The sequence below is a fragment of the Pelodiscus sinensis genome, unplaced genomic scaffold, assembly GCF_049634645.1.
Source record: "Pelodiscus sinensis isolate JC-2024 unplaced genomic scaffold, ASM4963464v1 ctg120, whole genome shotgun sequence".
NCBI lineage: Eukaryota > Metazoa > Chordata > Testudines > Trionychidae > Pelodiscus > Pelodiscus sinensis.
This window is the reverse complement of record NW_027466031.1, coordinates 1-23,190: the sequence shown is the minus strand read 5'-3', so window position 1 is coordinate 23,190 and position 23,190 is coordinate 1. Positions and strand designations below refer to the sequence as shown.

General features: G+C 69.6%; 1 protein-coding gene across 1 annotated transcript; it reads left to right on the top strand.

Annotated features, from left to right (window-relative positions):
- Nucleotides 1-18,696: 18,696 nt before the first annotated feature.
- Nucleotides 18,697-22,635, top strand: PHF8 (PHD finger protein 8). The gene is given in 7 exon segments (XM_075918467.1): nt 18,697-19,158; nt 20,317-20,402; nt 20,476-20,599; nt 21,230-21,257; nt 21,259-21,348; nt 21,350-21,392; nt 22,190-22,635. Coding segments are annotated over 7 exon segments (723 nt in total). The 5' UTR covers nt 18,697-19,060; the 3' UTR covers nt 22,444-22,635.
- Nucleotides 22,636-23,190: the final 555 nt, after the last annotated feature.

Here is a 23,190-nt window from a genome sequence, read left to right as displayed (position 1 = left end):
TCCCCAACTTTTAAAATGCTTCTAGCACAAGAATCTAGGTTTTGCGACTATTTTTTGTTTAAACCCGAAAGGACATTTCACTGAAATGAGCAGGCGAGTAATCGTCCTTCTTGCCAGCCCGTCAAGTCACAATTCGGGCTTTTATTTATGAGGCGGAAAATCCAAGTCAGAAACTTCATGGGTTTTGTTGCTGTTCTTCCCGCAACTCCCTGGCCTGTTTTCTACGGCTCCTGACACGTGTTTTAGTGGGTGGATCAATGTTACCTCGACTTCCCGTGCCCCTCAGCCTGTGGCTAGAAAACCCTCTTGTCCCACTAGCCCCAGAACCCCCAGTTTGCTCCCTAGTTTATCCATGTAAGTTGGGACGGTCCCGCTTCGGGAGGAAAAGTGGCGGGGGTGGGGATGGCGGGCAGGCTGCGCCGGCAGGGGGTTGTCCGTGGGAATGTCTCGGGAGGGTGGATCTGGGCGTGCGGTACGGTCACCTGTGATCGTGGAGAGAGACTTACAGTACTTAATAAAAGTCTATTCTTTTAGTAACCCCGCCTCCTGCATTGCTCTGATCTGCAGCGGAAGGCAGGGGGTTCTCTTCCGGCTCTCGGAGGGGAGCGAGGGCTAGTGGTTAGAGTGGGGGGGATGGGGGTAGTGTTCCCTGGAATCTGGGTGTTGGTGCGGCCACTCGGGAGAGGTTCAGATAGCACCCGGCTGATGTGCACAGCGCCTGCAGCTGGTTTTGGTTCCCCTGCTGGTGCACATTCGCACATGCCTCTGCACATACATTTATTCTGCACATGGATGGAAACGATTAGAGGGAACTCTGGGGGGTCTCCCCTTAGCTCTGGGAGGAGAAGGGGCTTAGGGGTTAGTGTTGGGGGGTGGCTGGGAGCCAGGGGCTGGGGTCTCCTCTTTGATGTGGGAGGGCAGTGGGGTCTAGTGGTTAGTGTTGGAGTGTGGCTGGGAGTCGGGGACTGGGGTCTGCCCTTAGCTATGGGAGGGCAGTGGGGTCTAGGGGTTAGTGTTGGGGGGTAGCTGGGGGCCGGGGTCTCCCCTTAGCTGTGGGAGGGCAGTGGGGTCTAGGGGTTAGTGTTGGGGGGGCTGGGGTCTCCCCTTAGCTGTGGGAGGGGAGTGGGGTCTAGTGATTAGTGTTGGGGGGTAGCTGGGGGCTGGGGTCTCCCCTTAGCTGTGGGAGGGCAGTGGGGTCTAGTGGTTAGTGTTGGGGGGTGGCCGGGGGCCGGGGTCTCCCCTTAGCTGTGGGAGGGCAGTGGGGTCTAGTGGTTAGTGTTGGGGAGAGGCTGGGGTCTCCCCTTAGCTGTGGTAGGGCAGTGAGGTCTAGGGGTTAGTGCTGGGGGGGTGGCCGGGGGCTGGGGTCTCCCCTTAGCTGTGGGAGGGCAGTGGGGTCTAGGGGTTAGTGCTGGGGGGGTAGCCGGGGGCTGGGGTCTCCCCTTAGCTGTGGGAGGGCAGTGGGGTCTAGTGGTTAGTGTTGGGGGGAGGCTGGGGGCCGGGGTCTCCCCTTAGCTCAGGGAGGGCAGTGGGGTCTAGGGGTTAGTGTTGGGGGGTAGCTGGGGGGCTGGGGTCTCCCCTTAGCTGTGGGAGGGCAGTGGGGTCTAGGGGTTAGTGTTGGGGGGGTAGCCGGGGGCTGGGGTCTCCCCTTAGCTGTGGGAGGGCAGTGGGGTCTAGGGGTTAGTGTTGGGGGGGTAGCCGGGGGCCGGGGTCCCCCTTAGCTGTGGGAGGGCAGTGGGGTCTAGTGGTTAGTGTTGGGGGGAGGCTGGGGGCCGGGGTCTCCCCTTAGCTCAGGGAGGGCAGTGGGGTCTAGTGGTTAGTGTTGGGGGGGTAGCTGGGGGCCGGGGTCTCCCCTTAGCTGCGGGAGGGCAGTGGGGTCTAGTGGTTAGTGTTGGGGGGGGCTGGGGGCCGGGGTCTCCCCTTAGCTGCGGGAGGGCAGTGGGGTCTAGTGGTTAGTGTTGGGGGGGACTGGGGGCCGGGGTCTCCCCTTAGCTGTGGGAGGGCAGTGGGGTCTAGTGGTTAGTGTTGGGGGGTGGCTGGGGGCCGGGGTCTCCCCTTAGCTGTGGGAGGGCAGTGGGGTCTAGGGGTTAGTGTTGGGGGGGGCTGGGGGCCGGGGTCTCCCCTTAGCTGTGGGAGGGCAGTGGGGTCTAGTGGTTAGTGTTGGGGGGTAGCTGGGGGCTGGGGTCTCCCCTTAGCTGCGGGAGGGCAGTGGGGTCTAGGGGTTAGTGTTGGGGGGTAGCCGGGGGCTGGGGTCTCCCCTTAGCTGCGGGAGGGCAGTGGGGTCTAGGGGTTAGTGTTGGGGGGTGGCCGGGGGCTGGGGTCTCCCCTTAGCTGCGGGAGGGCAGTGGGGTCTAGGGGTTAGTGTTGGGGGGTAGCTGGGGGCCGGGGTCTCCCCTTAGCTGTGGGAGGGCAGTGGGGTCTAGTGGTTAGTGTTGGGGGGTAGCTGGGGGCTGGGGTCTCCCCTTAGCTGCGGGAGGGCAGTGGGGTCTAGGGGTTAGTGTTGGGGGGGACTGGGGGCCGGGGTCTCCCCTTAGCTGTGGGAGGGCAGTGGGGTCTAGGGGTTAGTGTTGGGGGGTAGCTGGGGGCCGGGGTCTCCCCTTAGCTGCGGGAGGGCAGTGGGGTCTAGGGGTTAGTGTTGGGGGGAGGCTGGGGGCCGGGGTCTCCCCTTAGCTGCGGGAGGGCAGTGGGGTCTAGGGGTTAGTGTTGGGGGGGGCTGGGGGCCGGGGTCTCCCCTTAGCTGTGGGAGGGCAGTGGGGTCTAGTGGTTAGTGTTGGGGGGTAGCTGGGGGCTGGGGTCTCCCCTTAGCTGCGGGAGGGCAGTGGGGTCTAGTGGTTAGTGTTGGGGGGAGGCTGGGGGCCGGGGTCTCCCCTTAGCTGTGGGAGGGCAGTGGGGTCTAGTGGTTAGTGTTGGGGGGTAGCTGGGGGCTGGGGTCTCCCCTTAGCTGCGGGAGGGCAGTGGGGTCTAGTGGTTAGTGTTGGGGGGAGGCTGGGGGCCGGGGTCTCCCCTTAGCTGTGGGAGGGCAGTGGGGTCTAGTGGTTAGTGTTGGGGGGGTAGCTGGGGGCTGGGGTCTCCCCTTAGCTGTGGGAGGGCAGTGGGGTCTAGGGGTTAGTGTTGGGGGGGTAGCTGGGGGCTGGGGTCTCCCCTTAGCTGTGGGAGGGCAGTGGGGTCTAGGGGTTAGTGTTGGGGGGGTAGCTGGGGGCTGGGGTCTCCCCTTAGCTGTGGGAGGGCAGTGGGGTCTAGGGGTTAGTGTTGGGGGGGTAGCTGGGGGCTGGGGTCTCCCCTTAGCTGTGGGAGGGCAGTGGGGTCTAGGGGTTAGTGTTGGGGGGTAGCCGGGGGCCGGGGTCTCCCCTTAGCTGTGGGAGGGCAGTGGGGTCTAGTGGTTAGTGTTGGGGGGTAGCTGGGGGCTGGGGTCTCCCCTTAGCTGTGGGAGGGCAGTGGGGTCTAGTGGTTAGTGTTGGGGGGTAGCCGGGGGCCGGGGTCTCCCCTTAGCTGTGGGAGGGCAGTGGGGTCTAGTGGTTAGTGTTGGGGGGTAGCCGGGGGCCGGGGTCTCCCCTTAGCTGTGGGAGGGCAGTGGGGTCTAGTGGTTAGTGTTGGGGGGTAGCCGGGGGCCGGGGTCTCCCCTTAGCTGTGGGAGGGCAGTGGGGTCTAGTGGTTAGTGTTGGGGGGTAGCTGGGGGCTGGGGTCTCCCCTTAGCTGTGGGAGGGCAGTGGGGTCTAGTGGTTAGTGTTGGGGGGTAGCCGGGGGCCGGGGTCTCCCCTTAGCTGTGGGAGGGCAGTGGGGTCTAGGGGTTAGTGTTAGGAGGAGGCTGGGGGCCGGGGTCTCCCCTTAGCTGTGGGAGGGCAGTGGGGTCTAGGGGTTAGTGTTGGGGGGAGGCTGGGGGCCGGGGTCTCCCCTTAGCTGTGGGAGGGCAGTGGGGTCTAGGGGTTAGTGTTGGGGGGGTAGCTGGGGGCTGGGGTCTCCCCTTAGCTGTGGGAGGGCAGTGGGGTCTAGGGGTTAGTGTTGGGGGGTAGCTGGGGGCTGGGGTCTCCCCTTAGCTGCGGGAGGGCAGTGGGGTCTAGTGGTTAGTGTTGGGGGGAGGCTGGGGGCTGGGGTCTCCCCTTAGCTGCGGGAGGGCAGTGGGGTCTAGGGGTTAGTGTTGGGGGGGGCTGGGGGCCGGGGTCTCCCCTTAGCTGTGGGAGGGCAGTGGGGTCTAGGGGTTAGTGTTGGGGGGAGGCTGGGGGCCGGGGTCTCCCCTTAGCTGTGGGAGGGCAGTGGGGTCTAGGGGTTAGTGTTGGGGGGGCTGGGGGCCGGGGTCTCCCCTTAGCTGTGGGAGGGCAGTGGGGTCTAGGGGTTAGTGTTGGGGGGTAGCCGGGGGCCGGGGTCTCCCCTTAGCTGTGGGAGGGCAGTGGGGTCTAGTGGTTAGTGTTGGGGGGTAGCTGGGGGCTGGGGTCTCCCCTTAGCTTTGGGAGGGCAGTGGGGTCTAGTGGTTAGTGTTGGGGGGTAGCCGGGGGCCGGGGTCTCCCCTTAGCTGTGGGAGGGCAGTGGGGTCTAGTGGTTAGTGTTGGGGGGTAGCCGGGGGCCGGGGTCTCCCCTTAGCTGTGGGAGGGCAGTGGGGTCTAGTGGTTAGTGTTGGGGGGTAGCCGGGGGCCGGGGTCTCCCCTTAGCTGTGGGAGGGCAGTGGGGTCTAGTGGTTAGTGTTGGGGGGTAGCCGGGGGCCGGGGTCTCCCCTTAGCTGTGGGAGGGCAGTGGGGTCTAGTGGTTAGTGTTGGGGGGTAGCCGGGGGCCGGGGTCTCCCCTTAGCTGTGGGAGGGCAGTGGGGTCTAGTGGTTAGTGTTGGGGGGTAGCCGGGGGCCGGGGTCTCCCCTTAGCTGTGGGAGGGCAGTGGGGTCTAGTGGTTAGTGTTGGGGGGTAGCTGGGGGCTGGGGTCTCCCCTTAGCTGTGGGAGGGCAGTGGGGTCTAGTGGTTAGTGTTGGGGGGTAGCCGGGGGCCGGGGTCTCCCCTTAGCTGTGGGAGGGCAGTGGGGTCTAGTGGTTAGTGTTGGGGGGGTAGCTGGGGGCTGGGGTCTCCCCTTAGCTGCGGGAGGGCAGTGGGGTCTAGGGGTTAGTGTTGGGGGGTAGCTGGGGGCCGGGGTCTCCCCTTAGCTGCGGGAGGGCAGTGGGGTCTAGTGGTTAGTGTTGGGGGGGTAGCTGGGGGCTGGGGTCTCCCCTTAGCTGCGGGAGGGCAGTGGGGTCTAGGGGTTAGTGTTGGGGGGTAGCTGGGGGCCGGGGTCTCCCCTTAGCTGTGGGAGGGCAGTGGGGTCTAGGGGTTAGTGTTGGGGGGGGCTGGGGGCCGGGGTCTCCCCTTAGCTGTGGGAGGGCAGTGGGGTCTAGTGGTTAGTGTTGGGGGGTAGCCGGGGGCCGGGGTCTCCCCTTAGCTGTGGGAGGGCAGTGGGGTCTAGTGGTTAGTGTTGGGGGGGACTGGGGGCCGGGGTCTCCCCTTAGCTGTGGGAGGGCAGTGGGGTCTAGGGGTTAGTGTTGGGGGGTAGCCGGGGGCCGGGGTCTCCCCTGAGCTGTGGGAGGGCAGTGGGGTCTAGTGGTTAGTGTTGGGGGGAGGCTGGGGGCCGGGGTCTCCCCTGAGCTGTGGGAGGGCAGTGGGGTCTAGTGGTTAGTGTTGGGGGGGTAGCTGGGGGCTGGGGTCTCCCCTTAGCTGTGGGAGGGCAGTGGGGTCTAGTGGTTAGTGTTGGGGGGAGGCTGGGGGCCGGGGTCTCCCCTTAGCTGTGAGAGGGCAGTGGTGTCTAGGGGTTAGTGTTGGGGGGTAGCTGGGGGCTGGGGTCTCCCCTTAGCTGCGGGAGGGCAGTGGGGTCTAGTGGTTAGTGTTGGGGGGAGGCTGGGGGCTGGGGTCTCCCCTTAGCTGTGGGAGGGCAGTGGGGTCTAGGGGTTAGTGTTGGGGGGGTAGCTGGGGGCTGGGGTCTCCCCTTAGCTGTGGGAGGGCAGTGGGGTCTAGGGGTTAGTGTTGGGGGGGTAGCTGGGGGCTGGGGTCTCCCCTTAGCTGTGGGAGGGCAGTGGGGTCTAGGGGTTAGTGTTGGGGGGGTAGCTGGGGGCTGGGGTCTCCCCTTAGCTGTGGGAGGGCAGTGGGGTCTAGGGGTTAGTGTTGGGGGGGTAGCTGGGGGCCGGGGTCTCCCCTTAGCTGTGGGAGGGCAGTGGGGTCTAGGGGTTAGTGTTGGGGGGGGCTGGGGGCCGGGGTCTCCCCTTAGCTGTGGGAGGGCAGTGGGGTCTAGGGGTTAGTGTTGGGGGGAGGCTGGGGGCCGGGGTCTCCCCTTAGCTGTGGGAGGGCAGTGGGGTCTAGGGGTTAGTGTTGGGGGGGCTGGGGGCCGGGGTCTCCCCTTAGCTGTGGGAGGGCAGTGGGGTCTAGGGGTTAGTGTTGGGGGGTAGCCGGGGGCCGGGGTCTCCCCTTAGCTGTGGGAGGGCAGTGGGGTCTAGTGGTTAGTGTTGGGGGGTAGCTGGGGGCTGGGGTCTCCCCTTAGCTGTGGGAGGGCAGTGGGGTCTAGTGGTTAGTGTTGGGGGGTAGCCGGGGGCCGGGGTCTCCCCTTAGCTGTGGGAGGGCAGTGGGGTCTAGTGGTTAGTGTTGGGGGGTAGCCGGGGGCCGGGGTCTCCCCTTAGCTGTGGGAGGGCAGTGGGGTCTAGTGGTTAGTGTTGGGGGGTAGCCGGGGGCCGGGGTCTCCCCTTAGCTGTGGGAGGGCAGTGGGGTCTAGTGGTTAGTGTTGGGGGGTAGCTGGGGGCTGGGGTCTCCCCTTAGCTGTGGGAGGGCAGTGGGGTCTAGTGGTTAGTGTTGGGGGGTAGCCGGGGGCCGGGGTCTCCCCTTAGCTGTGGGAGGGCAGTGGGGTCTAGGGGTTAGTGTTGGGGGGAGGCTGGGGGCCGGGGTCTCCCCTTAGCTGTGGGAGGGCAGTGGGGTCTAGGGGTTAGTGTTGGGGGGGTAGCTGGGGGCTGGGGTCTCCCCTTAGCTGTGGGAGGGCAGTGGGGTCTAGGGGTTAGTGTTGGGGGGTAGCTGGGGGCTGGGGTCTCCCCTTAGCTGCGGGAGGGCAGTGGGGTCTAGTGGTTAGTGTTGGGGGGAGGCTGGGGGCTGGGGTCTCCCCTTAGCTGCGGGAGGGCAGTGGGGTCTAGGGGTTAGTGTTGGGGGGGGCTGGGGGCCGGGGTCTCCCCTTAGCTGTGGGAGGGCAGTGGGGTCTAGGGGTTAGTGTTGGGGGGAGGCTGGGGGCCGGGGTCTCCCCTTAGCTGTGGGAGGGCAGTGGGGTCTAGGGGTTAGTGTTGGGGGGGCTGGGGGCCGGGGTCTCCCCTTAGCTGTGGGAGGGCAGTGGGGTCTAGGGGTTAGTGTTGGGGGGTAGCCGGGGGCCGGGGTCTCCCCTTAGCTGTGGGAGGGCAGTGGGGTCTAGTGGTTAGTGTTGGGGGGTAGCTGGGGGCTGGGGTCTCCCCTTAGCTTTGGGAGGGCAGTGGGGTCTAGTGGTTAGTGTTGGGGGGTAGCCGGGGGCCGGGGTCTCCCCTTAGCTGTGGGAGGGCAGTGGGGTCTAGTGGTTAGTGTTGGGGGGTAGCCGGGGGCCGGGGTCTCCCCTTAGCTGTGGGAGGGCAGTGGGGTCTAGTGGTTAGTGTTGGGGGGTAGCCGGGGGCCGGGGTCTCCCCTTAGCTGTGGGAGGGCAGTGGGGTCTAGTGGTTAGTGTTGGGGGGTAGCTGGGGGCTGGGGTCTCCCCTTAGCTGTGGGAGGGCAGTGGGGTCTAGTGGTTAGTGTTGGGGGGTAGCCGGGGGCCGGGGTCTCCCCTTAGCTGTGGGAGGGCAGTGGGGTCTAGTGGTTAGTGTTGGGGGGGTAGCTGGGGGCTGGGGTCTCCCCTTAGCTGCGGGAGGGCAGTGGGGTCTAGGGGTTAGTGTTGGGGGGTAGCTGGGGGCCGGGGTCTCCCCTTAGCTGCGGGAGGGCAGTGGGGTCTAGTGGTTAGTGTTGGGGGGGTAGCTGGGGGCTGGGGTCTCCCCTTAGCTGCGGGAGGGCAGTGGGGTCTAGGGGTTAGTGTTGGGGGGTAGCTGGGGGCCGGGGTCTCCCCTTAGCTGTGGGAGGGCAGTGGGGTCTAGGGGTTAGTGTTGGGGGGGGCTGGGGGCCGGGGTCTCCCCTTAGCTGTGGGAGGGCAGTGGGGTCTAGTGGTTAGTGTTGGGGGGTAGCCGGGGGCCGGGGTCTCCCCTTAGCTGTGGGAGGGCAGTGGGGTCTAGTGGTTAGTGTTGGGGGGGACTGGGGGCCGGGGTCTCCCCTTAGCTGTGGGAGGGCAGTGGGGTCTAGGGGTTAGTGTTGGGGGGTAGCCGGGGGCCGGGGTCTCCCCTGAGCTGTGGGAGGGCAGTGGGGTCTAGTGGTTAGTGTTGGGGGGAGGCTGGGGGCCGGGGTCTCCCCTGAGCTGTGGGAGGGCAGTGGGGTCTAGTGGTTAGTGTTGGGGGGGTAGCTGGGGGCTGGGGTCTCCCCTTAGCTGTGGGAGGGCAGTGGGGTCTAGTGGTTAGTGTTGGGGGGAGGCTGGGGGCCGGGGTCTCCCCTTAGCTGTGAGAGGGCAGTGGTGTCTAGGGGTTAGTGTTGGGGGGTAGCTGGGGGCTGGGGTCTCCCCTTAGCTGCGGGAGGGCAGTGGGGTCTAGTGGTTAGTGTTGGGGGGAGGCTGGGGGCTGGGGTCTCCCCTTAGCTGTGGGAGGGCAGTGGGGTCTAGGGGTTAGTGTTGGGGGGGTAGCTGGGGGCTGGGGTCTCCCCTTAGCTGTGGGAGGGCAGTGGGGTCTAGGGGTTAGTGTTGGGGGGGTAGCTGGGGGCTGGGGTCTCCCCTTAGCTGTGGGAGGGCAGTGGGGTCTAGGGGTTAGTGTTGGGGGGGTAGCTGGGGGCTGGGGTCTCCCCTTAGCTGTGGGAGGGCAGTGGGGTCTAGGGGTTAGTGTTGGGGGGGTAGCTGGGGGCCGGGGTCTCCCCTTAGCTGTGGGAGGGCAGTGGGGTCTAGGGGTTAGTGTTGGGGGGGGCTGGGGGCCGGGGTCTCCCCTTAGCTGTGGGAGGGCAGTGGGGTCTAGGGGTTAGTGTTGGGGGGAGGCTGGGGGCCGGGGTCTCCCCTTAGCTGTGGGAGGGCAGTGGGGTCTAGGGGTTAGTGTTGGGGGGGCTGGGGGCCGGGGTCTCCCCTTAGCTGTGGGAGGGCAGTGGGGTCTAGGGGTTAGTGTTGGGGGGTAGCCGGGGGCCGGGGTCTCCCCTTAGCTGTGGGAGGGCAGTGGGGTCTAGTGGTTAGTGTTGGGGGGTAGCCGGGGGCTGGGGTCTCCCCTTAGCTGTGGGAGGGCAGTGGGGTCTAGTGGTTAGTGTTGGGGGGTAGCCGGGGGCCGGGGTCTCCCCTTAGCTGTGGGAGGGCAGTGGGGTCTAGTGGTTAGTGTTGGGGGGTAGCCGGGGGCCGGGGTCTCCCCTTAGCTGTGGGAGGGCAGTGGGGTCTAGTGGTTAGTGTTGGGGGGTAGCCGGGGGCCGGGGTCTCCCCTTAGCTGCGGGAGGGCAGTGGGGTCTAGGGGTTAGTGTTGGGGGTAGCTGGGGGCCGGGGTCTCCCCTTAGCTGTGGGAGGGCAGTGGGGTCTAGTGGTTAGTGTTGGGGGGTAGCTGGGGGCTGGGGTCTCCCCTTAGCTGTGGGAGGGCAGTGGGGTCTAGTGGTTAGTGTTGGGGGGTAGCCGGGGGCCGGGGTCTCCCCTTAGCTGTGGGAGGGCAGTGGGGTCTAGGGGTTAGTGTTAGGAGGAGGCTGGGGGCCGGGGTCTCCCCTTAGCTGTGGGAGGGCAGTGGGGTCTAGGGGTTAGTGTTGGGGGGAGGCTGGGGGCCGGGGTCTCCCCTTAGCTGTGGGAGGGCAGTGGGGTCTAGGGGTTAGTGTTGGGGGGGTAGCTGGGGGCTGGGGTCTCCCCTTAGCTGCGGGAGGGCAGTGGGGTCTAGGGGTTAGTGTTGGGGGGTAGCTGGGGGCTGGGGTCTCCCCTTAGCTGTGGGAGGGCAGTGGGGTCTAGGGGTTAGTGTTGGGGGGTAGCTGGGGGCTGGGGTCTCCCCTTAGCTGCGGGAGGGCAGTGGGGTCTAGTGGTTAGTGTTGGGGGGGGCTGGGGGCCGGGGTCTCCCCTTAGCTGTGGGAGGGCAGTGGGGTCTAGGGGTTAGTGTTGGGGGGGGCTGGGGGCCGGGGTCTCCCCTTAGCTGTGGGAGGGCAGTGGGGTCTAGGGGTTAGTGTTGGGGGGTAGCTGGGGGCCGGGGTCTCCCCTTAGCTGTGGGAGGGCAGTGGGGTCTAGGGGTTAGTGTTGGGGGGTAGCCGGGGGCCGGGGTCTCCCCTTAGCTGTGGGAGGGCAGTGGGGTCTAGTGGTTAGTGTTGGGGGGTAGCTGGGGGCCGGGGTCTCCCCTTAGCTGTGGGAGGGCAGTGGGGTCTAGTGGTTAGTGTTGGGGGGTAGCTGGGGGCCGGGGTCTCCCCTTAGCTGTGGGAGGGCAGTGGGGTCTAGTGGTTAGTGTTGGGGGGAGGCTGGGGGCCGGGGTCTCCCCTTAGCTGTGGGAGGGCAGTGGGGTCTAGGGGTTAGTGTTGGGGGGTAGCTGGGGGCCGGGGTCTCCCCTTAGCTGTGGGAGGGCAGTGGGGTCTAGGGGTTAGTGTTGGGGGGGGCTGGGGGCCGGGGTCTCCCCTTAGCTGTGGGAGGGCAGTGGGGTCTAGTGGTTAGTGTTGGGGGGTAGCCGGGGGCCGGGGTCTCCCCTTAGCTGTGGGAGGGCAGTGGGGTCTAGTGGTTAGTGTTGGGGGGTAGCTGGGGGCTGGGGTCTCCCCTTAGCTGTGGGAGGGCAGTGGGGTCTAGTGGTTAGTGTTGGGGGGTAGCTGGGGGCTGGGGTCTCCCCTTAGCTGTGGGAGGGCAGTGGGGTCTAGTGGTTAGTGTTGGGGGGTAGCCGGGGGCCGGGGTCTCCCCTTAGCTGCGGGAGGGCAGTGGGGTCTAGTGGTTAGTGTTGGGGGGGTAGCTGGGGGCTGGGGTCTCCCCTTAGCTGCGGGAGGGCAGTGGGGTCTAGGGGTTAGTGTTGGGGGGTAGCTGGGGGGCTGGGGTCTCCCCTTAGCTGTGGGAGGGCAGTGGGGTCTAGGGGTTAGTGTTGGGGGGGTAGCCGGGGGCTGGGGTCTCCCCTTAGCTGTGGGAGGGCAGTGGGGTCTAGGGGTTAGTGTTGGGGGGGTAGCCGGGGGCCGGGGTCCCCCTTAGCTGTGGGAGGGCAGTGGGGTCTAGTGGTTAGTGTTGGGGGGAGGCTGGGGGCCGGGGTCTCCCCTTAGCTCAGGGAGGGCAGTGGGGTCTAGTGGTTAGTGTTGGGGGGGTAGCTGGGGGCCGGGGTCTCCCCTTAGCTGCGGGAGGGCAGTGGGGTCTAGTGGTTAGTGTTGGGGGGGGCTGGGGGCCGGGGTCTCCCCTTAGCTGCGGGAGGGCAGTGGGGTCTAGTGGTTAGTGTTGGGGGGGACTGGGGGCCGGGGTCTCCCCTTAGCTGTGGGAGGGCAGTGGGGTCTAGTGGTTAGTGTTGGGGGGTGGCTGGGGGCCGGGGTCTCCCCTTAGCTGTGGGAGGGCAGTGGGGTCTAGGGGTTAGTGTTGGGGGGGGCTGGGGGCCGGGGTCTCCCCTTAGCTGTGGGAGGGCAGTGGGGTCTAGTGGTTAGTGTTGGGGGGTAGCTGGGGGCTGGGGTCTCCCCTTAGCTGCGGGAGGGCAGTGGGGTCTAGGGGTTAGTGTTGGGGGGTAGCCGGGGGCTGGGGTCTCCCCTTAGCTGCGGGAGGGCAGTGGGGTCTAGGGGTTAGTGTTGGGGGGTGGCCGGGGGCTGGGGTCTCCCCTTAGCTGCGGGAGGGCAGTGGGGTCTAGGGGTTAGTGTTGGGGGGTAGCTGGGGGCCGGGGTCTCCCCTTAGCTGTGGGAGGGCAGTGGGGTCTAGTGGTTAGTGTTGGGGGGTAGCTGGGGGCTGGGGTCTCCCCTTAGCTGCGGGAGGGCAGTGGGGTCTAGGGGTTAGTGTTGGGGGGGACTGGGGGCCGGGGTCTCCCCTTAGCTGTGGGAGGGCAGTGGGGTCTAGGGGTTAGTGTTGGGGGGTAGCTGGGGGCCGGGGTCTCCCCTTAGCTGCGGGAGGGCAGTGGGGTCTAGGGGTTAGTGTTGGGGGGAGGCTGGGGGCCGGGGTCTCCCCTTAGCTGCGGGAGGGCAGTGGGGTCTAGGGGTTAGTGTTGGGGGGGGCTGGGGGCCGGGGTCTCCCCTTAGCTGCGGGAGGGCAGTGGGGTCTAGTGGTTAGTGTTGGGGGGAGGCTGGGGGCTGGGGTCTCCCCTTAGCTGCGGGAGGGCAGTGGGGTCTAGTGGTTAGTGTTGGGGGGAGGCTGGGGGCCGGGGTCTCCCCTTAGCTGTGGGAGGGCAGTGGGGTCTAGTGGTTAGTGTTGGGGGGTAGCTGGGGGCCGGGGTCTCCCCTTAGCTGCGGGAGGGCAGTGGGGTCTAGTGGTTAGTGTTGGGGGGAGGCTGGGGGCCGGGGTCTCCCCTTAGCTGTGGGAGGGCAGTGGGGTCTAGTGGTTAGTGTTGGGGGGGTAGCTGGGGGCTGGGGTCTCCCCTTAGCTGTGGGAGGGCAGTGGGGTCTAGGGGTTAGTGTTGGGGGGGTAGCTGGGGGCTGGGGTCTCCCCTTAGCTGTGGGAGGGCAGTGGGGTCTAGGGGTTAGTGTTGGGGGGGTAGCTGGGGGCTGGGGTCTCCCCTTAGCTGTGGGAGGGCAGTGGGGTCTAGGGGTTAGTGTTGGGGGGGTAGCTGGGGGCTGGGGTCTCCCCTTAGCTGTGGGAGGGCAGTGGGGTCTAGGGGTTAGTGTTGGGGGGGTAGCTGGGGGCCGGGGTCTCCCCTTAGCTGTGGGAGGGCAGTGGGGTCTAGGGGTTAGTGTTGGGGGGTAGCTGGGGGCCGGGGTCTCCCCTTAGCTGTGGGAGGGCAGTGGGGTCTAGGGGTTAGTGTTGGGGGGTAGCTGGGGGCCGGGGTCTCCCCTTAGCTGTGGGAGGGCAGTGGGGTCTAGGGGTTAGTGTTGGGGGGGGCTGGGGGCCGGGGTCTCCCCTTAGCTGTGGGAGGGCAGTGGGGTCTAGGGGTTAGTGTTGGGGGGAGGCTGGGGGCCGGGGTCTCCCCTTAGCTGTGGGAGGGCAGTGGGGTCTAGGGGTTAGTGTTGGGGGGGCTGGGGGCCGGGGTCTCCCCTTAGCTGTGGGAGGGCAGTGGGGTCTAGGGGTTAGTGTTGGGGGGGTAGCTGGGGGCCGGGGTCTCCCCTTAGCTGTGGGAGGGCAGTGGGGTCTAGGGGTTAGTGTTGGGGGGGGCTGGGGGCCGGGGTCTCCCCTTAGCTGTGGGAGGGCAGTGGGGTCTAGTGGTTAGTGTTGGGGGGTAGCCGGGGGCCGGGGTCTCCCCTTAGCTGTGGGAGGGCAGTGGGGTCTAGTGGTTAGTGTTGGGGGGTAGCCGGGGGCCGGGGTCTCCCCTTAGCTGTGGGAGGGCAGTGGGGTCTAGTGGTTAGTGTTGGGGGGTAGCTGGGGGCTGGGGTCTCCCCTTAGCTGTGGGAGGGCAGTGGGGTCTAGTGGTTAGTGTTGGGGGGTAGCCGGGGGCCGGGGTCTCCCCTTAGCTGTGGGAGGGCAGTGGGGTCTAGGGGTTAGTGTTGGGGGGAGGCTGGGGGCCGGGGTCTCCCCTTAGCTGTGGGAGGGCAGTGGGGTCTAGGGGTTAGTGTTGGGGGGGTAGCTGGGGGCTGGGGTCTCCCCTTAGCTGTGGGAGGGCAGTGGGGTCTAGGGGTTAGTGTTGGGGGGTAGCTGGGGGCTGGGGTCTCCCCTTAGCTGCGGGAGGGCAGTGGGGTCTAGTGGTTAGTGTTGGGGGGAGGCTGGGGGCTGGGGTCTCCCCTTAGCTGCGGGAGGGCAGTGGGGTCTAGGGGTTAGTGTTGGGGGGGGCTGGGGGCCGGGGTCTCCCCTTAGCTGTGGGAGGGCAGTGGGGTCTAGGGGTTAGTGTTGGGGGGAGGCTGGGGGCCGGGGTCTCCCCTTAGCTGTGGGAGGGCAGTGGGGTCTAGGGGTTAGTGTTGGGGGGGCTGGGGGCCGGGGTCTCCCCTTAGCTGTGGGAGGGCAGTGGGGTCTAGGGGTTAGTGTTGGGGGGTAGCCGGGGGCCGGGGTCTCCCCTTAGCTGTGGGAGGGCAGTGGGGTCTAGTGGTTAGTGTTGGGGGGTAGCTGGGGGCTGGGGTCTCCCCTTAGCTTTGGGAGGGCAGTGGGGTCTAGTGGTTAGTGTTGGGGGGTAGCCGGGGGCCGGGGTCTCCCCTTAGCTGTGGGAGGGCAGTGGGGTCTAGTGGTTAGTGTTGGGGGGTAGCCGGGGGCCGGGGTCTCCCCTTAGCTGTGGGAGGGCAGTGGGGTCTAGTGGTTAGTGTTGGGGGGTAGCCGGGGGCCGGGGTCTCCCCTTAGCTGTGGGAGGGCAGTGGGGTCTAGTGGTTAGTGTTGGGGGGTAGCTGGGGGCTGGGGTCTCCCCTTAGCTGTGGGAGGGCAGTGGGGTCTAGTGGTTAGTGTTGGGGGGTAGCCGGGGGCCGGGGTCTCCCCTTAGCTGTGGGAGGGCAGTGGGGTCTAGTGGTTAGTGTTGGGGGGGTAGCTGGGGGCTGGGGTCTCCCCTTAGCTGCGGGAGGGCAGTGGGGTCTAGGGGTTAGTGTTGGGGGGTAGCTGGGGGCCGGGGTCTCCCCTTAGCTGCGGGAGGGCAGTGGGGTCTAGTGGTTAGTGTTGGGGGGGTAGCTGGGGGCTGGGGTCTCCCCTTAGCTGCGGGAGGGCAGTGGGGTCTAGGGGTTAGTGTTGGGGGGTAGCTGGGGGCCGGGGTCTCCCCTTAGCTGTGGGAGGGCAGTGGGGTCTAGGGGTTAGTGTTGGGGGGGGCTGGGGGCCGGGGTCTCCCCTTAGCTGTGGGAGGGCAGTGGGGTCTAGTGGTTAGTGTTGGGGGGTAGCCGGGGGCCGGGGTCTCCCCTTAGCTGTGGGAGGGCAGTGGGGTCTAGTGGTTAGTGTTGGGGGGGACTGGGGGCCGGGGTCTCCCCTTAGCTGTGGGAGGGCAGTGGGGTCTAGGGGTTAGTGTTGGGGGGTAGCCGGGGGCCGGGGTCTCCCCTGAGCTGTGGGAGGGCAGTGGGGTCTAGTGGTTAGTGTTGGGGGGAGGCTGGGGGCCGGGGTCTCCCCTGAGCTGTGGGAGGGCAGTGGGGTCTAGTGGTTAGTGTTGGGGGGGTAGCTGGGGGCTGGGGTCTCCCCTTAGCTGTGGGAGGGCAGTGGGGTCTAGTGGTTAGTGTTGGGGGGAGGCTGGGGGCCGGGGTCTCCCCTTAGCTGTGAGAGGGCAGTGGTGTCTAGGGGTTAGTGTTGGGGGGTAGCTGGGGGCTGGGGTCTCCCCTTAGCTGCGGGAGGGCAGTGGGGTCTAGTGGTTAGTGTTGGGGGGAGGCTGGGGGCTGGGGTCTCCCCTTAGCTGTGGGAGGGCAGTGGGGTCTAGGGGTTAGTGTTGGGGGGGTAGCTGGGGGCTGGGGTCTCCCCTTAGCTGTGGGAGGGCAGTGGGGTCTAGGGGTTAGTGTTGGGGGGGTAGCTGGGGGCTGGGGTCTCCCCTTAGCTGTGGGAGGGCAGTGGGGTCTAGGGGTTAGTGTTGGGGGGGTAGCTGGGGGCTGGGGTCTCCCCTTAGCTGTGGGAGGGCAGTGGGGTCTAGTGGTTAGTGTTGGGGGGGTAGCTGGGGGCTGGGGTCTCCCCTTAGCTGTGGGAGGGCAGTGGGGTCTAGGGGTTAGTGTTGGGGGGGTAGCTGGGGGCCGGGGTCTCCCCTTAGCTGTGGGAGGGCAGTGGGGTCTAGGGGTTAGTGTTGGGGGGGTAGCTGGGGGCCGGGGTCTCCCCTTAGCTGTGGGAGGGCAGTGGGGTCTAGGGGTTAGTGTTGGGGGGGGCTGGGGGCCGGGGTCTCCCCTTAGCTGTGGGAGGGCAGTGGGGTCTAGGGGTTAGTGTTGGGGGGAGGCTGGGGGCCGGGGTCTCCCCTTAGCTGTGGGAGGGCAGTGGGGTCTAGGGGTTAGTGTTGGGGGGGCTGGGGGCCGGGGTCTCCCCTTAGCTGTGGGAGGGCAGTGGGGTCTAGGGGTTAGTGTTGGGGGGTAGCCGGGGGCCGGGGTCTCCCCTTAGCTGTGGGAGGGCAGTGGGGTCTAGTGGTTAGTGTTGGGGGGTAGCCGGGGGCTGGGGTCTCCCCTTAGCTGTGGGAGGGCAGTGGGGTCTAGTGGTTAGTGTTGGGGGGTAGCCGGGGGCCGGGGTCTCCCCTTAGCTGTGGGAGGGCAGTGGGGTCTAGTGGTTAGTGTTGGGGGGTAGCCGGGGGCCGGGGTCTCCCCTTAGCTGTGGGAGGGCAGTGGGGTCTAGTGGTTAGTGTTGGGGGGTAGCCGGGGGCCGGGGTCTCCCCTTAGCTGCGGGAGGGCAGTGGGGTCTAGGGGTTAGTGTTGGGGGTAGCTGGGGGCCGGGGTCTCCCCTTAGCTGTGGGAGGGCAGTGGGGTCTAGTGGTTAGTGTTGGGGGGTAGCTGGGGGCTGGGGTCTCCCCTTAGCTGTGGGAGGGCAGTGGGGTCTAGTGGTTAGTGTTGGGGGGTAGCCGGGGGCCGGGGTCTCCCCTTAGCTGTGGGAGGGCAGTGGGGTCTAGGGGTTAGTGTTAGGAGGAGGCTGGGGGCCGGGGTCTCCCCTTAGCTGTGGGAGGGCAGTGGGGTCTAGGGGTTAGTGTTGGGGGGAGGCTGGGGGCCGGGGTCTCCCCTTAGCTGTGGGAGGGCAGTGGGGTCTAGGGGTTAGTGTTGGGGGGGTAGCTGGGGGCTGGGGTCTCCCCTTAGCTGCGGGAGGGCAGTGGGGTCTAGGGGTTAGTGTTGGGGGGTAGCTGGGGGCTGGGGTCTCCCCTTAGCTGTGGGAGGGCAGTGGGGTCTAGGGGTTAGTGTTGGGGGGTAGCTGGGGGCTGGGGTCTCCCCTTAGCTGCGGGAGGGCAGTGGGGTCTAGTGGTTAGTGTTGGGGGGGGCTGGGGGCCGGGGTCTCCCCTTAGCTGTGGGAGGGCAGTGGGGTCTAGGGGTTAGTGTTGGGGGGGGCTGGGGGCCGGGGTCTCCCCTTAGCTGTGGGAGGGCAGTGGGGTCTAGGGGTTAGTGTTGGGGGGTAGCTGGGGGCCGGGGTCTCCCCTTAGCTGTGGGAGGGCAGTGGGGTCTAGTGGTTAGTGTTGGGGGGTAGCTGGGGGCCGGGGTCTCCCCTTAGCTGTGGGAGGGCAGTGGGGTCTAGTGGTTAGTGTTGGGGGGTAGCTGGGGGCCGGGGTCTCCCCTTAGCTGTGGGAGGGCAGTGGGGTCTAGTGGTTAGTGTTGGGGGGTAGCTGGGGGCCGGGGTCTCCCCTTAGCTGTGGGAGGGCAGTGGGGTCTAGTGGTTAGTGTTGGGGGGAGGCTGGGGGCCGGGGTCTCCCCTTAGCTGTGGGAGGGCAGTGGGGTCTAGGGGTTAGTGTTGGGGGGTAGCTGGGGGCCGGGGTCTCCCCTTAGCTGTGGGAGGGCAGTGGGGTCTAGGGGTTAGTGTTGGGGGGGGCTGGGGGCCGGGGTCTCCCCTTAGCTGTGGGAGGGCAGTGGGGTCTAGTGGTTAGTGTTGGGGGGTAGCCGGGGGCCGGGGTCTCCCCTTAGCTGTGGGAGGGCAGTGGGGTCTAGTGGTTAGTGTTGGGGGGTAGCTGGGGGCTGGGGTCTCCCCTTAGCTGTGGGAGGGCAGTGGGGTCTAGTGGTTAGTGTTGGGGGGTAGCTGGGGGCTGGGGTCTCCCCTTAGCTGTGGGAGGGCAGTGGGGTCTAGTGGTTAGTGTTGGGGGGTAGCCGGGGGCCGGGGTCTCCCCTTAGCTGCGGGAGGGCAGTGGGGTCTAGGGGTTAGTGTTGGGGGGTAGCTGGGGGCTGGGGTCTCCCCTTAGCTGCGGGAGGGCAGTGGGGTCTAGTGGTTAGTGTTGGGGGGTAGCTGGGGGCCGGGGTCTCCCCTTAGCTGTGGGAGGGCAGTGGGGTCTAGGGGTTAGTGTTGGGGGGGGCTGGGGGCCGGGGTCTCCCCTTAGCTGTGGGAGGGCAGTGGGGTCTAGTGGTTAGTGTTGGGGGGTAGCCGGGGGCCGGGGTCTCCCCTTAGCTGTGGGAGGGCAGTGGGGTCTAGTGGTTAGTGTTGGGGGGTAGCTGGGGGCTGGGGTCTCCCCTTAGCTGTGGGAGGGCAGTGGGGTCTAGTGGTTAGTGTTGGGGGGTAGCTGGGGGCTGGGGTCTCCCCTTAGCTGTGGGAGGGCAGTGGGGTCTAGTGGTTAGTGTTGGGGGGTAGCCGGGGGCCGGGGTCTCCCCTTAGCTGCGGGAGGGCAGTGGGGTCTAGGGGTTAGTGTTGGGGGGTAGCTGGGGGCCGGGGTCTCCCCTTAGCTGTGGGAGGGCAGTGGGGTCTAGGGGTTAGTGTTGGGGGGAGGCTGGGGGCCGGGGTCTCCCCTTAGCTGTGGGAGGGCAGTGGGGTCTAGTGGTTAGTGTTGGGGGGTAGCTGGGGGCCGGGGTCTCCCCTTAGCTGTGGGAGGGCAGTGGGGTCTAGGGGTTAGTGTTGGGGGGTAGCTGGGGGCCGGGGTCTCCCCTTAGCTGTGGGAGGGCAGTGGGGTCTAGGGGTTAGTGGTGGGGGGATGGGTGGGGCCAGGCTCTTGCCACTCCCAAGATGGCGCCCAGAGCCCAAGGGCAACGCGACGCTCCCAAGATGGCGAAAGCCGCGGCTTGACCTCGCGGCGCTCCGTCCCTGACAGGGGCGGGGCGCACGCCGGCCGCTCCCAAGATGGCGGCTCCTCCTCGCCACTCCCAAGATGGCTGCTGCGCCCGTCTCCGCGCTCGCTGCCACTCCCAAGATGGCGTCGGGCCCCGCCCCGTGTTTTGAATAAACTTTATTGAGAGGCCGGAGCCGGAACAGGATCCTGGGGCCTGGGCCGAGCGGGACCGGAGCGCGGGGGCCCGCGGGGGGAGGGGCGCGGAGCGGGGAGGGGCGAGGCGCGGGGGGAGGTGCGCGGCGCGGGGGGCCCGCGGGGGGAGGGGCGCGGAGCGGGAGGCCCGCGGGGGGAGGGGCGCGGCGCGGGGGGAGGGGCAGACCCCCCGGGCCCAGGCTCGCTCGGGGGGGCCGGCCCCGGGGTCGCTGGGCGCCGCCATGGCCTCCGTGCCCGTCTACTGCCTCTGCCGCCTGCCCTACGACGTGACCCGCTTCATGATCGAGTGCGACGGCTGCCAGGACTGGTTCCACGGCAGGTGGGGCGCGGGGGGATGGGGCCGGGGCCTGGCCCGTCGGGGGCGGGTGGTTCCCGCGGGGGGGGATGGGGCCGGGGTCCGGCCCGTCGGGGGTGGGTGGTTCCCACGGGGGGGGATGGGGCCGGGGTCCGGCCCGTCGGGGGTGGGTGGTTCCCACGGGGGGGGGGATGGGGCCGGGGTCCGGCCCGTCGGGGGCGGGTGGTTCCCGCGGGGGGGATGGGGCCGGGGCCTGGCCCGTCGGGGGCGGGTGGTTCCCACGGGGGGGGATCGGGCCGGGGTCCGGCCCGTCGGGGGTGGGTGGTTCCCACGGGGGGGGGGGATGGGGCCGGGGTCCGGCCCGTCAGGGGTCGGTGGTTCCCACGGGGGGGGGAGATGGGGCCGGGGCCTGGCCCGTCGGGGGTCGGTGGTTCCCGCGGGGGGGGATGGGGCCGGGGTCCGGCCCGTCGGGGGTCGGTGGTTCCCGCGGGGGGGGATGGGGCCGGGGTCCGGCCCGTCGGGGGTCGGTGGTTCCCGCGGGGGGGATGGGGCCGGGGCCTGGCCCGTCGGGGGTCGGTGGTTCCCGCGGGGGGGATGGGGCCGGGGTCCGGCCCGTCGGGGGTCGGTGGTTCCCGCGGGGGGGGATGGGGCCGGGGTCCGGCCCGTCGGGGGTCGGTGGTTCCCGTGGGGGGGGGATGGGGCCGGGGCCTGGCCCGGCGGGGATGGGTGGTTCCCGCGGGGGGGATGGGGCCGGGGCCTGGCCCGGCGGGGATGGGTGGTTCCCGTGGGGGGGGGATGGGGCCGGGGCCTGGCCCGTCGGGGGCTGGTGGTTCCCGCGGGGGGGGGATGGGGCCGGGGCCTGGCCCGTCGGGGGCTGGTGGTTCCCGCGGGGGGGGGATGGGGCCGGGGCCTGGCCCGTCGGGGGCTGGTGGTTCCCGCGGGGGGGGGATGGGGCCGGGGCCTGGCCCGTCGGGGGTCGGTGGTTCCCGCGGGGGGGGATGGGGCCGGGGCCTGGCCCGTCGGGGGCTGGTGGTTCCCGCGGGGGGGGGATGGGGCCGGGGCCTGGCCTGTCGGGGGTCGGTGGTTCCCGCGGGGGGGGGATGGGGCCGGGGCCTGGCCCCTCGGGGGCGGGGGCTCCTGGGGTCTGACCCCTGGCCCGTGGCTAAGCGGCTCTCTCCCCAGCTGCGTGGGGGTGGAGGAGGACGCGGCGGCCGACATCGACCTGTACCACTGCCCCAACTGCCAGCTGGCGCACGGCCCCTCCGTCAGTGAGTAACCTGGACCCTGCCCGGGCCCCCGTCCCCGCCGGAGCCGCCCTCACGGGTCCCGTGTCTCCCGCAGTGAAACGCCCGCCGGGGGCCCCAGAGGCAGCAGGGACGCGGGGGCTGAGCAGGGAGCCGGGCGGCGCCGTGCGGACGGGCAGCGCCCAGTTCATAAAGGAGCTTCGAGCCCGCTCGTTCCCCAGGTGAGGGGCGCTGGGGGGGGGAGGGGCCGGTGGGGGCGCGCGGGGGGAGTGGGGCCGGGGGGGCGCGCGCGGGGGGGAGGGGGCCCTGGGGGGGCGCGCTGGGGGGAGGGGCCGGCGGGGGGCGCGCGCGGTGGGAGGGGCCGGGGGTGCGCGCGCGAGGGGGAGGGGCCGGGGGGGGCCGGGGTTCCCACACGCCTCCCTCGCCGCGTCAGCGTCTGACCCGGGCGCCGAGCGTCCTGCGGCTCCATCCCCGGAGTCCCTTGCTCCGGGCCGAGCGTTTCCCTGCCGCCCCGCCCCAGAGGGGCGCAGCGTTCCATGCGGCGGTTACCCGGCCGCCTCAGCGCCCCCAGAGGGGGCAGCGTTCCATGCGGCGGTTACCACGGCCGCCCCGCCCCAGAGGGGGCAGCGTTCCATGCGGCGGTTACCCGGCCGCCTCGCCCCAGAGGGGGGCAGCGTTCCGTGCGGCGGTTACCCCGGAGCCGCCCCCGCCCCAGAGGGGGGCAGCGTTCCATGCGGCGGTTACCCGGCCCGCCTCGCCCCAGAGGGGGGCAGCGTTCCATGCGGCGGTTACCCCGGGCCGCCCCGCCCCAGAGGTGGCTGCACCGTTGGCCTGCGCCTCCCCCCCCGCAGTGCGGACGAGGTGATCCTGAAGCCCAGCGGGGGCCCAGCTCACAGTCGAGTACCTGGAGGAGAACAGCTTCAGCGTCCCCATCCTGGTGCTGAAGAAGGAGGGGCTGGGCATGACGCTGCCCCCCCCCGTCCTTCACCGTGCGGGACATTGAGCACTACGTGGGTAAGGCCGCCGGCGGGGAGGGGCCCTGGGGCTGCGGGGGGGGCCCTGGGGGCTGCAGGGGGCAGTGGGGGGGCCCTGGGGCAGTGGGGGGGCCCTATGGCTGCGGGGGGGCAGTGGGGGGGCCCCTGGGGCTGCGGGGGCCGGCTGCGGGGGGCAGTGGGGGGCTGCGGGGGGCCCTAGGGCTGCGGGGGGCAGTGGGGGGCTGCGGGGGCCCTGGAGCTGCGGGGGGCTGCGGGGGCCCTGGAGCTGCGGGGGGCAGCGGGGGGCCCTGGGGCTGCGGGGGCCCTGGAGCTGCGGGGGGCCCTGGGGCAGTGGGAGGCAGCGGGGGGCCCTGGAGCTGCGGGGGGCCCTGGGGCAGTGGGGGGCCCTGGGGCAGTGGGGGACCCTGGGGCAGTGGGAGGCAGCGGGGGGCCCTGGAGCTGCGGGGGGCCCTGGGGCAGTGGGGGGCCCTGGGGCAGTGGGGGGCAGTGGGGGACCCTGGGGCAGTGGGAGGCAGCGGGGGGCCCTGGAGCTGCGGGGGGCCCTGGGGCAGTGGGGGGCAGTGGGGGGCCCTGGGGCAGTGGGGGGCAGTGGGGGACCCTGGGGCAGTGGGAGGCAGCGGGGGGCCCTGGAGCTGCGGGGGGGCCCTGGGGCAGTGGGGGGCAGTGGGGGACCCTGGGGCAGTGGGAGGCAGCGGGGGGCCCTGGGGCTGCGGGGGGCCCTGGGGCAGTGGGGGGCAGTGGGGGACCCTGGGGCTGCGGGGGCCCTGGAGCTGCGGGGGGCAGCGGGCTGGTGCCTCTCACGCTGCGCCCCCCCAGGCCCCGACAAGGAGATCGACGTGATCGACGTGGGCCGCCAGGCCGACTGCCGCATGCGCCTGGGCGACTTCCTCTCCTGCTTCTGCGCCGCCCGGCGGGACCGGGTGCTCAACGTCATCAGCCTGGAGTTCTCCGAGAGCCGGTCAGCCGGGGGGGGGCTAAGGGAGAGGGGATTCCCCCCAGGACCGCTCCTCTGCCTTCACCTCCACCCTGTGGGTTCTGCCCCCCCCCGTGCGCTGGGTCCCGCGGGCTGACGGCTCTGCCCCCCCCGGGCGCTGGGTCCCGCGGCTGACGGCTCTGCCCCCCCCCCGGGCGCTGGGTCCCGCGGGCTGACGGCTCTGCCCCCCCCCGGGCGCTGGGTCCCGCGGGCTGACGGCTCTGCCCCCCCCCGGGCGCTGGGTCCCGCGGGCTGACGGCTCTGCCCCCCCCCGGGCGCTGGGTCCCGCGGGCTGTCCCGCGGGCTGACGGCTCTGCCCCCCCCGGGCGCTGGGGCCCATAGGGCTTATGGGCTCTGCCCCCCCCGGGCGCTGGGGCCCGTGGGCTGATGGCTCTGCCCCCCCCGGGCGCTGGGGCCCGTTGGGCTGATGGCTCTGCCCCCCCCGGGCGCTGGGTCCCGCGGGCTAACGGCTCTGCCCCCCCCGGGCGCTGGGGCCCATAGGGCTTATGGCTCTGCCCCCCCAGGGGCGCTGGGGCCCGTGGGCTGACGGTTCTGCCCCCCCCCCGGGCGCTGGGGCCCAGGGACTGACACTTGTGCCCCTCCCCCCCGGGCGCTGGGGCCCGCGGGCTGACGGCTCTGCCCCCCCCGGGCGCTGGGGCCCGCGGGCTGACGGCTCTGCCCCCCCCCGGGCGCTGGGGCCCGCGGGCTGACGGCTCTGCCCCCCCCCCCCCGGGCGCTGGGGCCCGTGGGCTGACGGCTCTGCCCCCCCCCCGGGCGCTGGGGGCCCGCGGGCTGACGGCTCTGCCCCCCCCCCCGGGCGCTGCGGCCCGCGGGCTGATGGCTC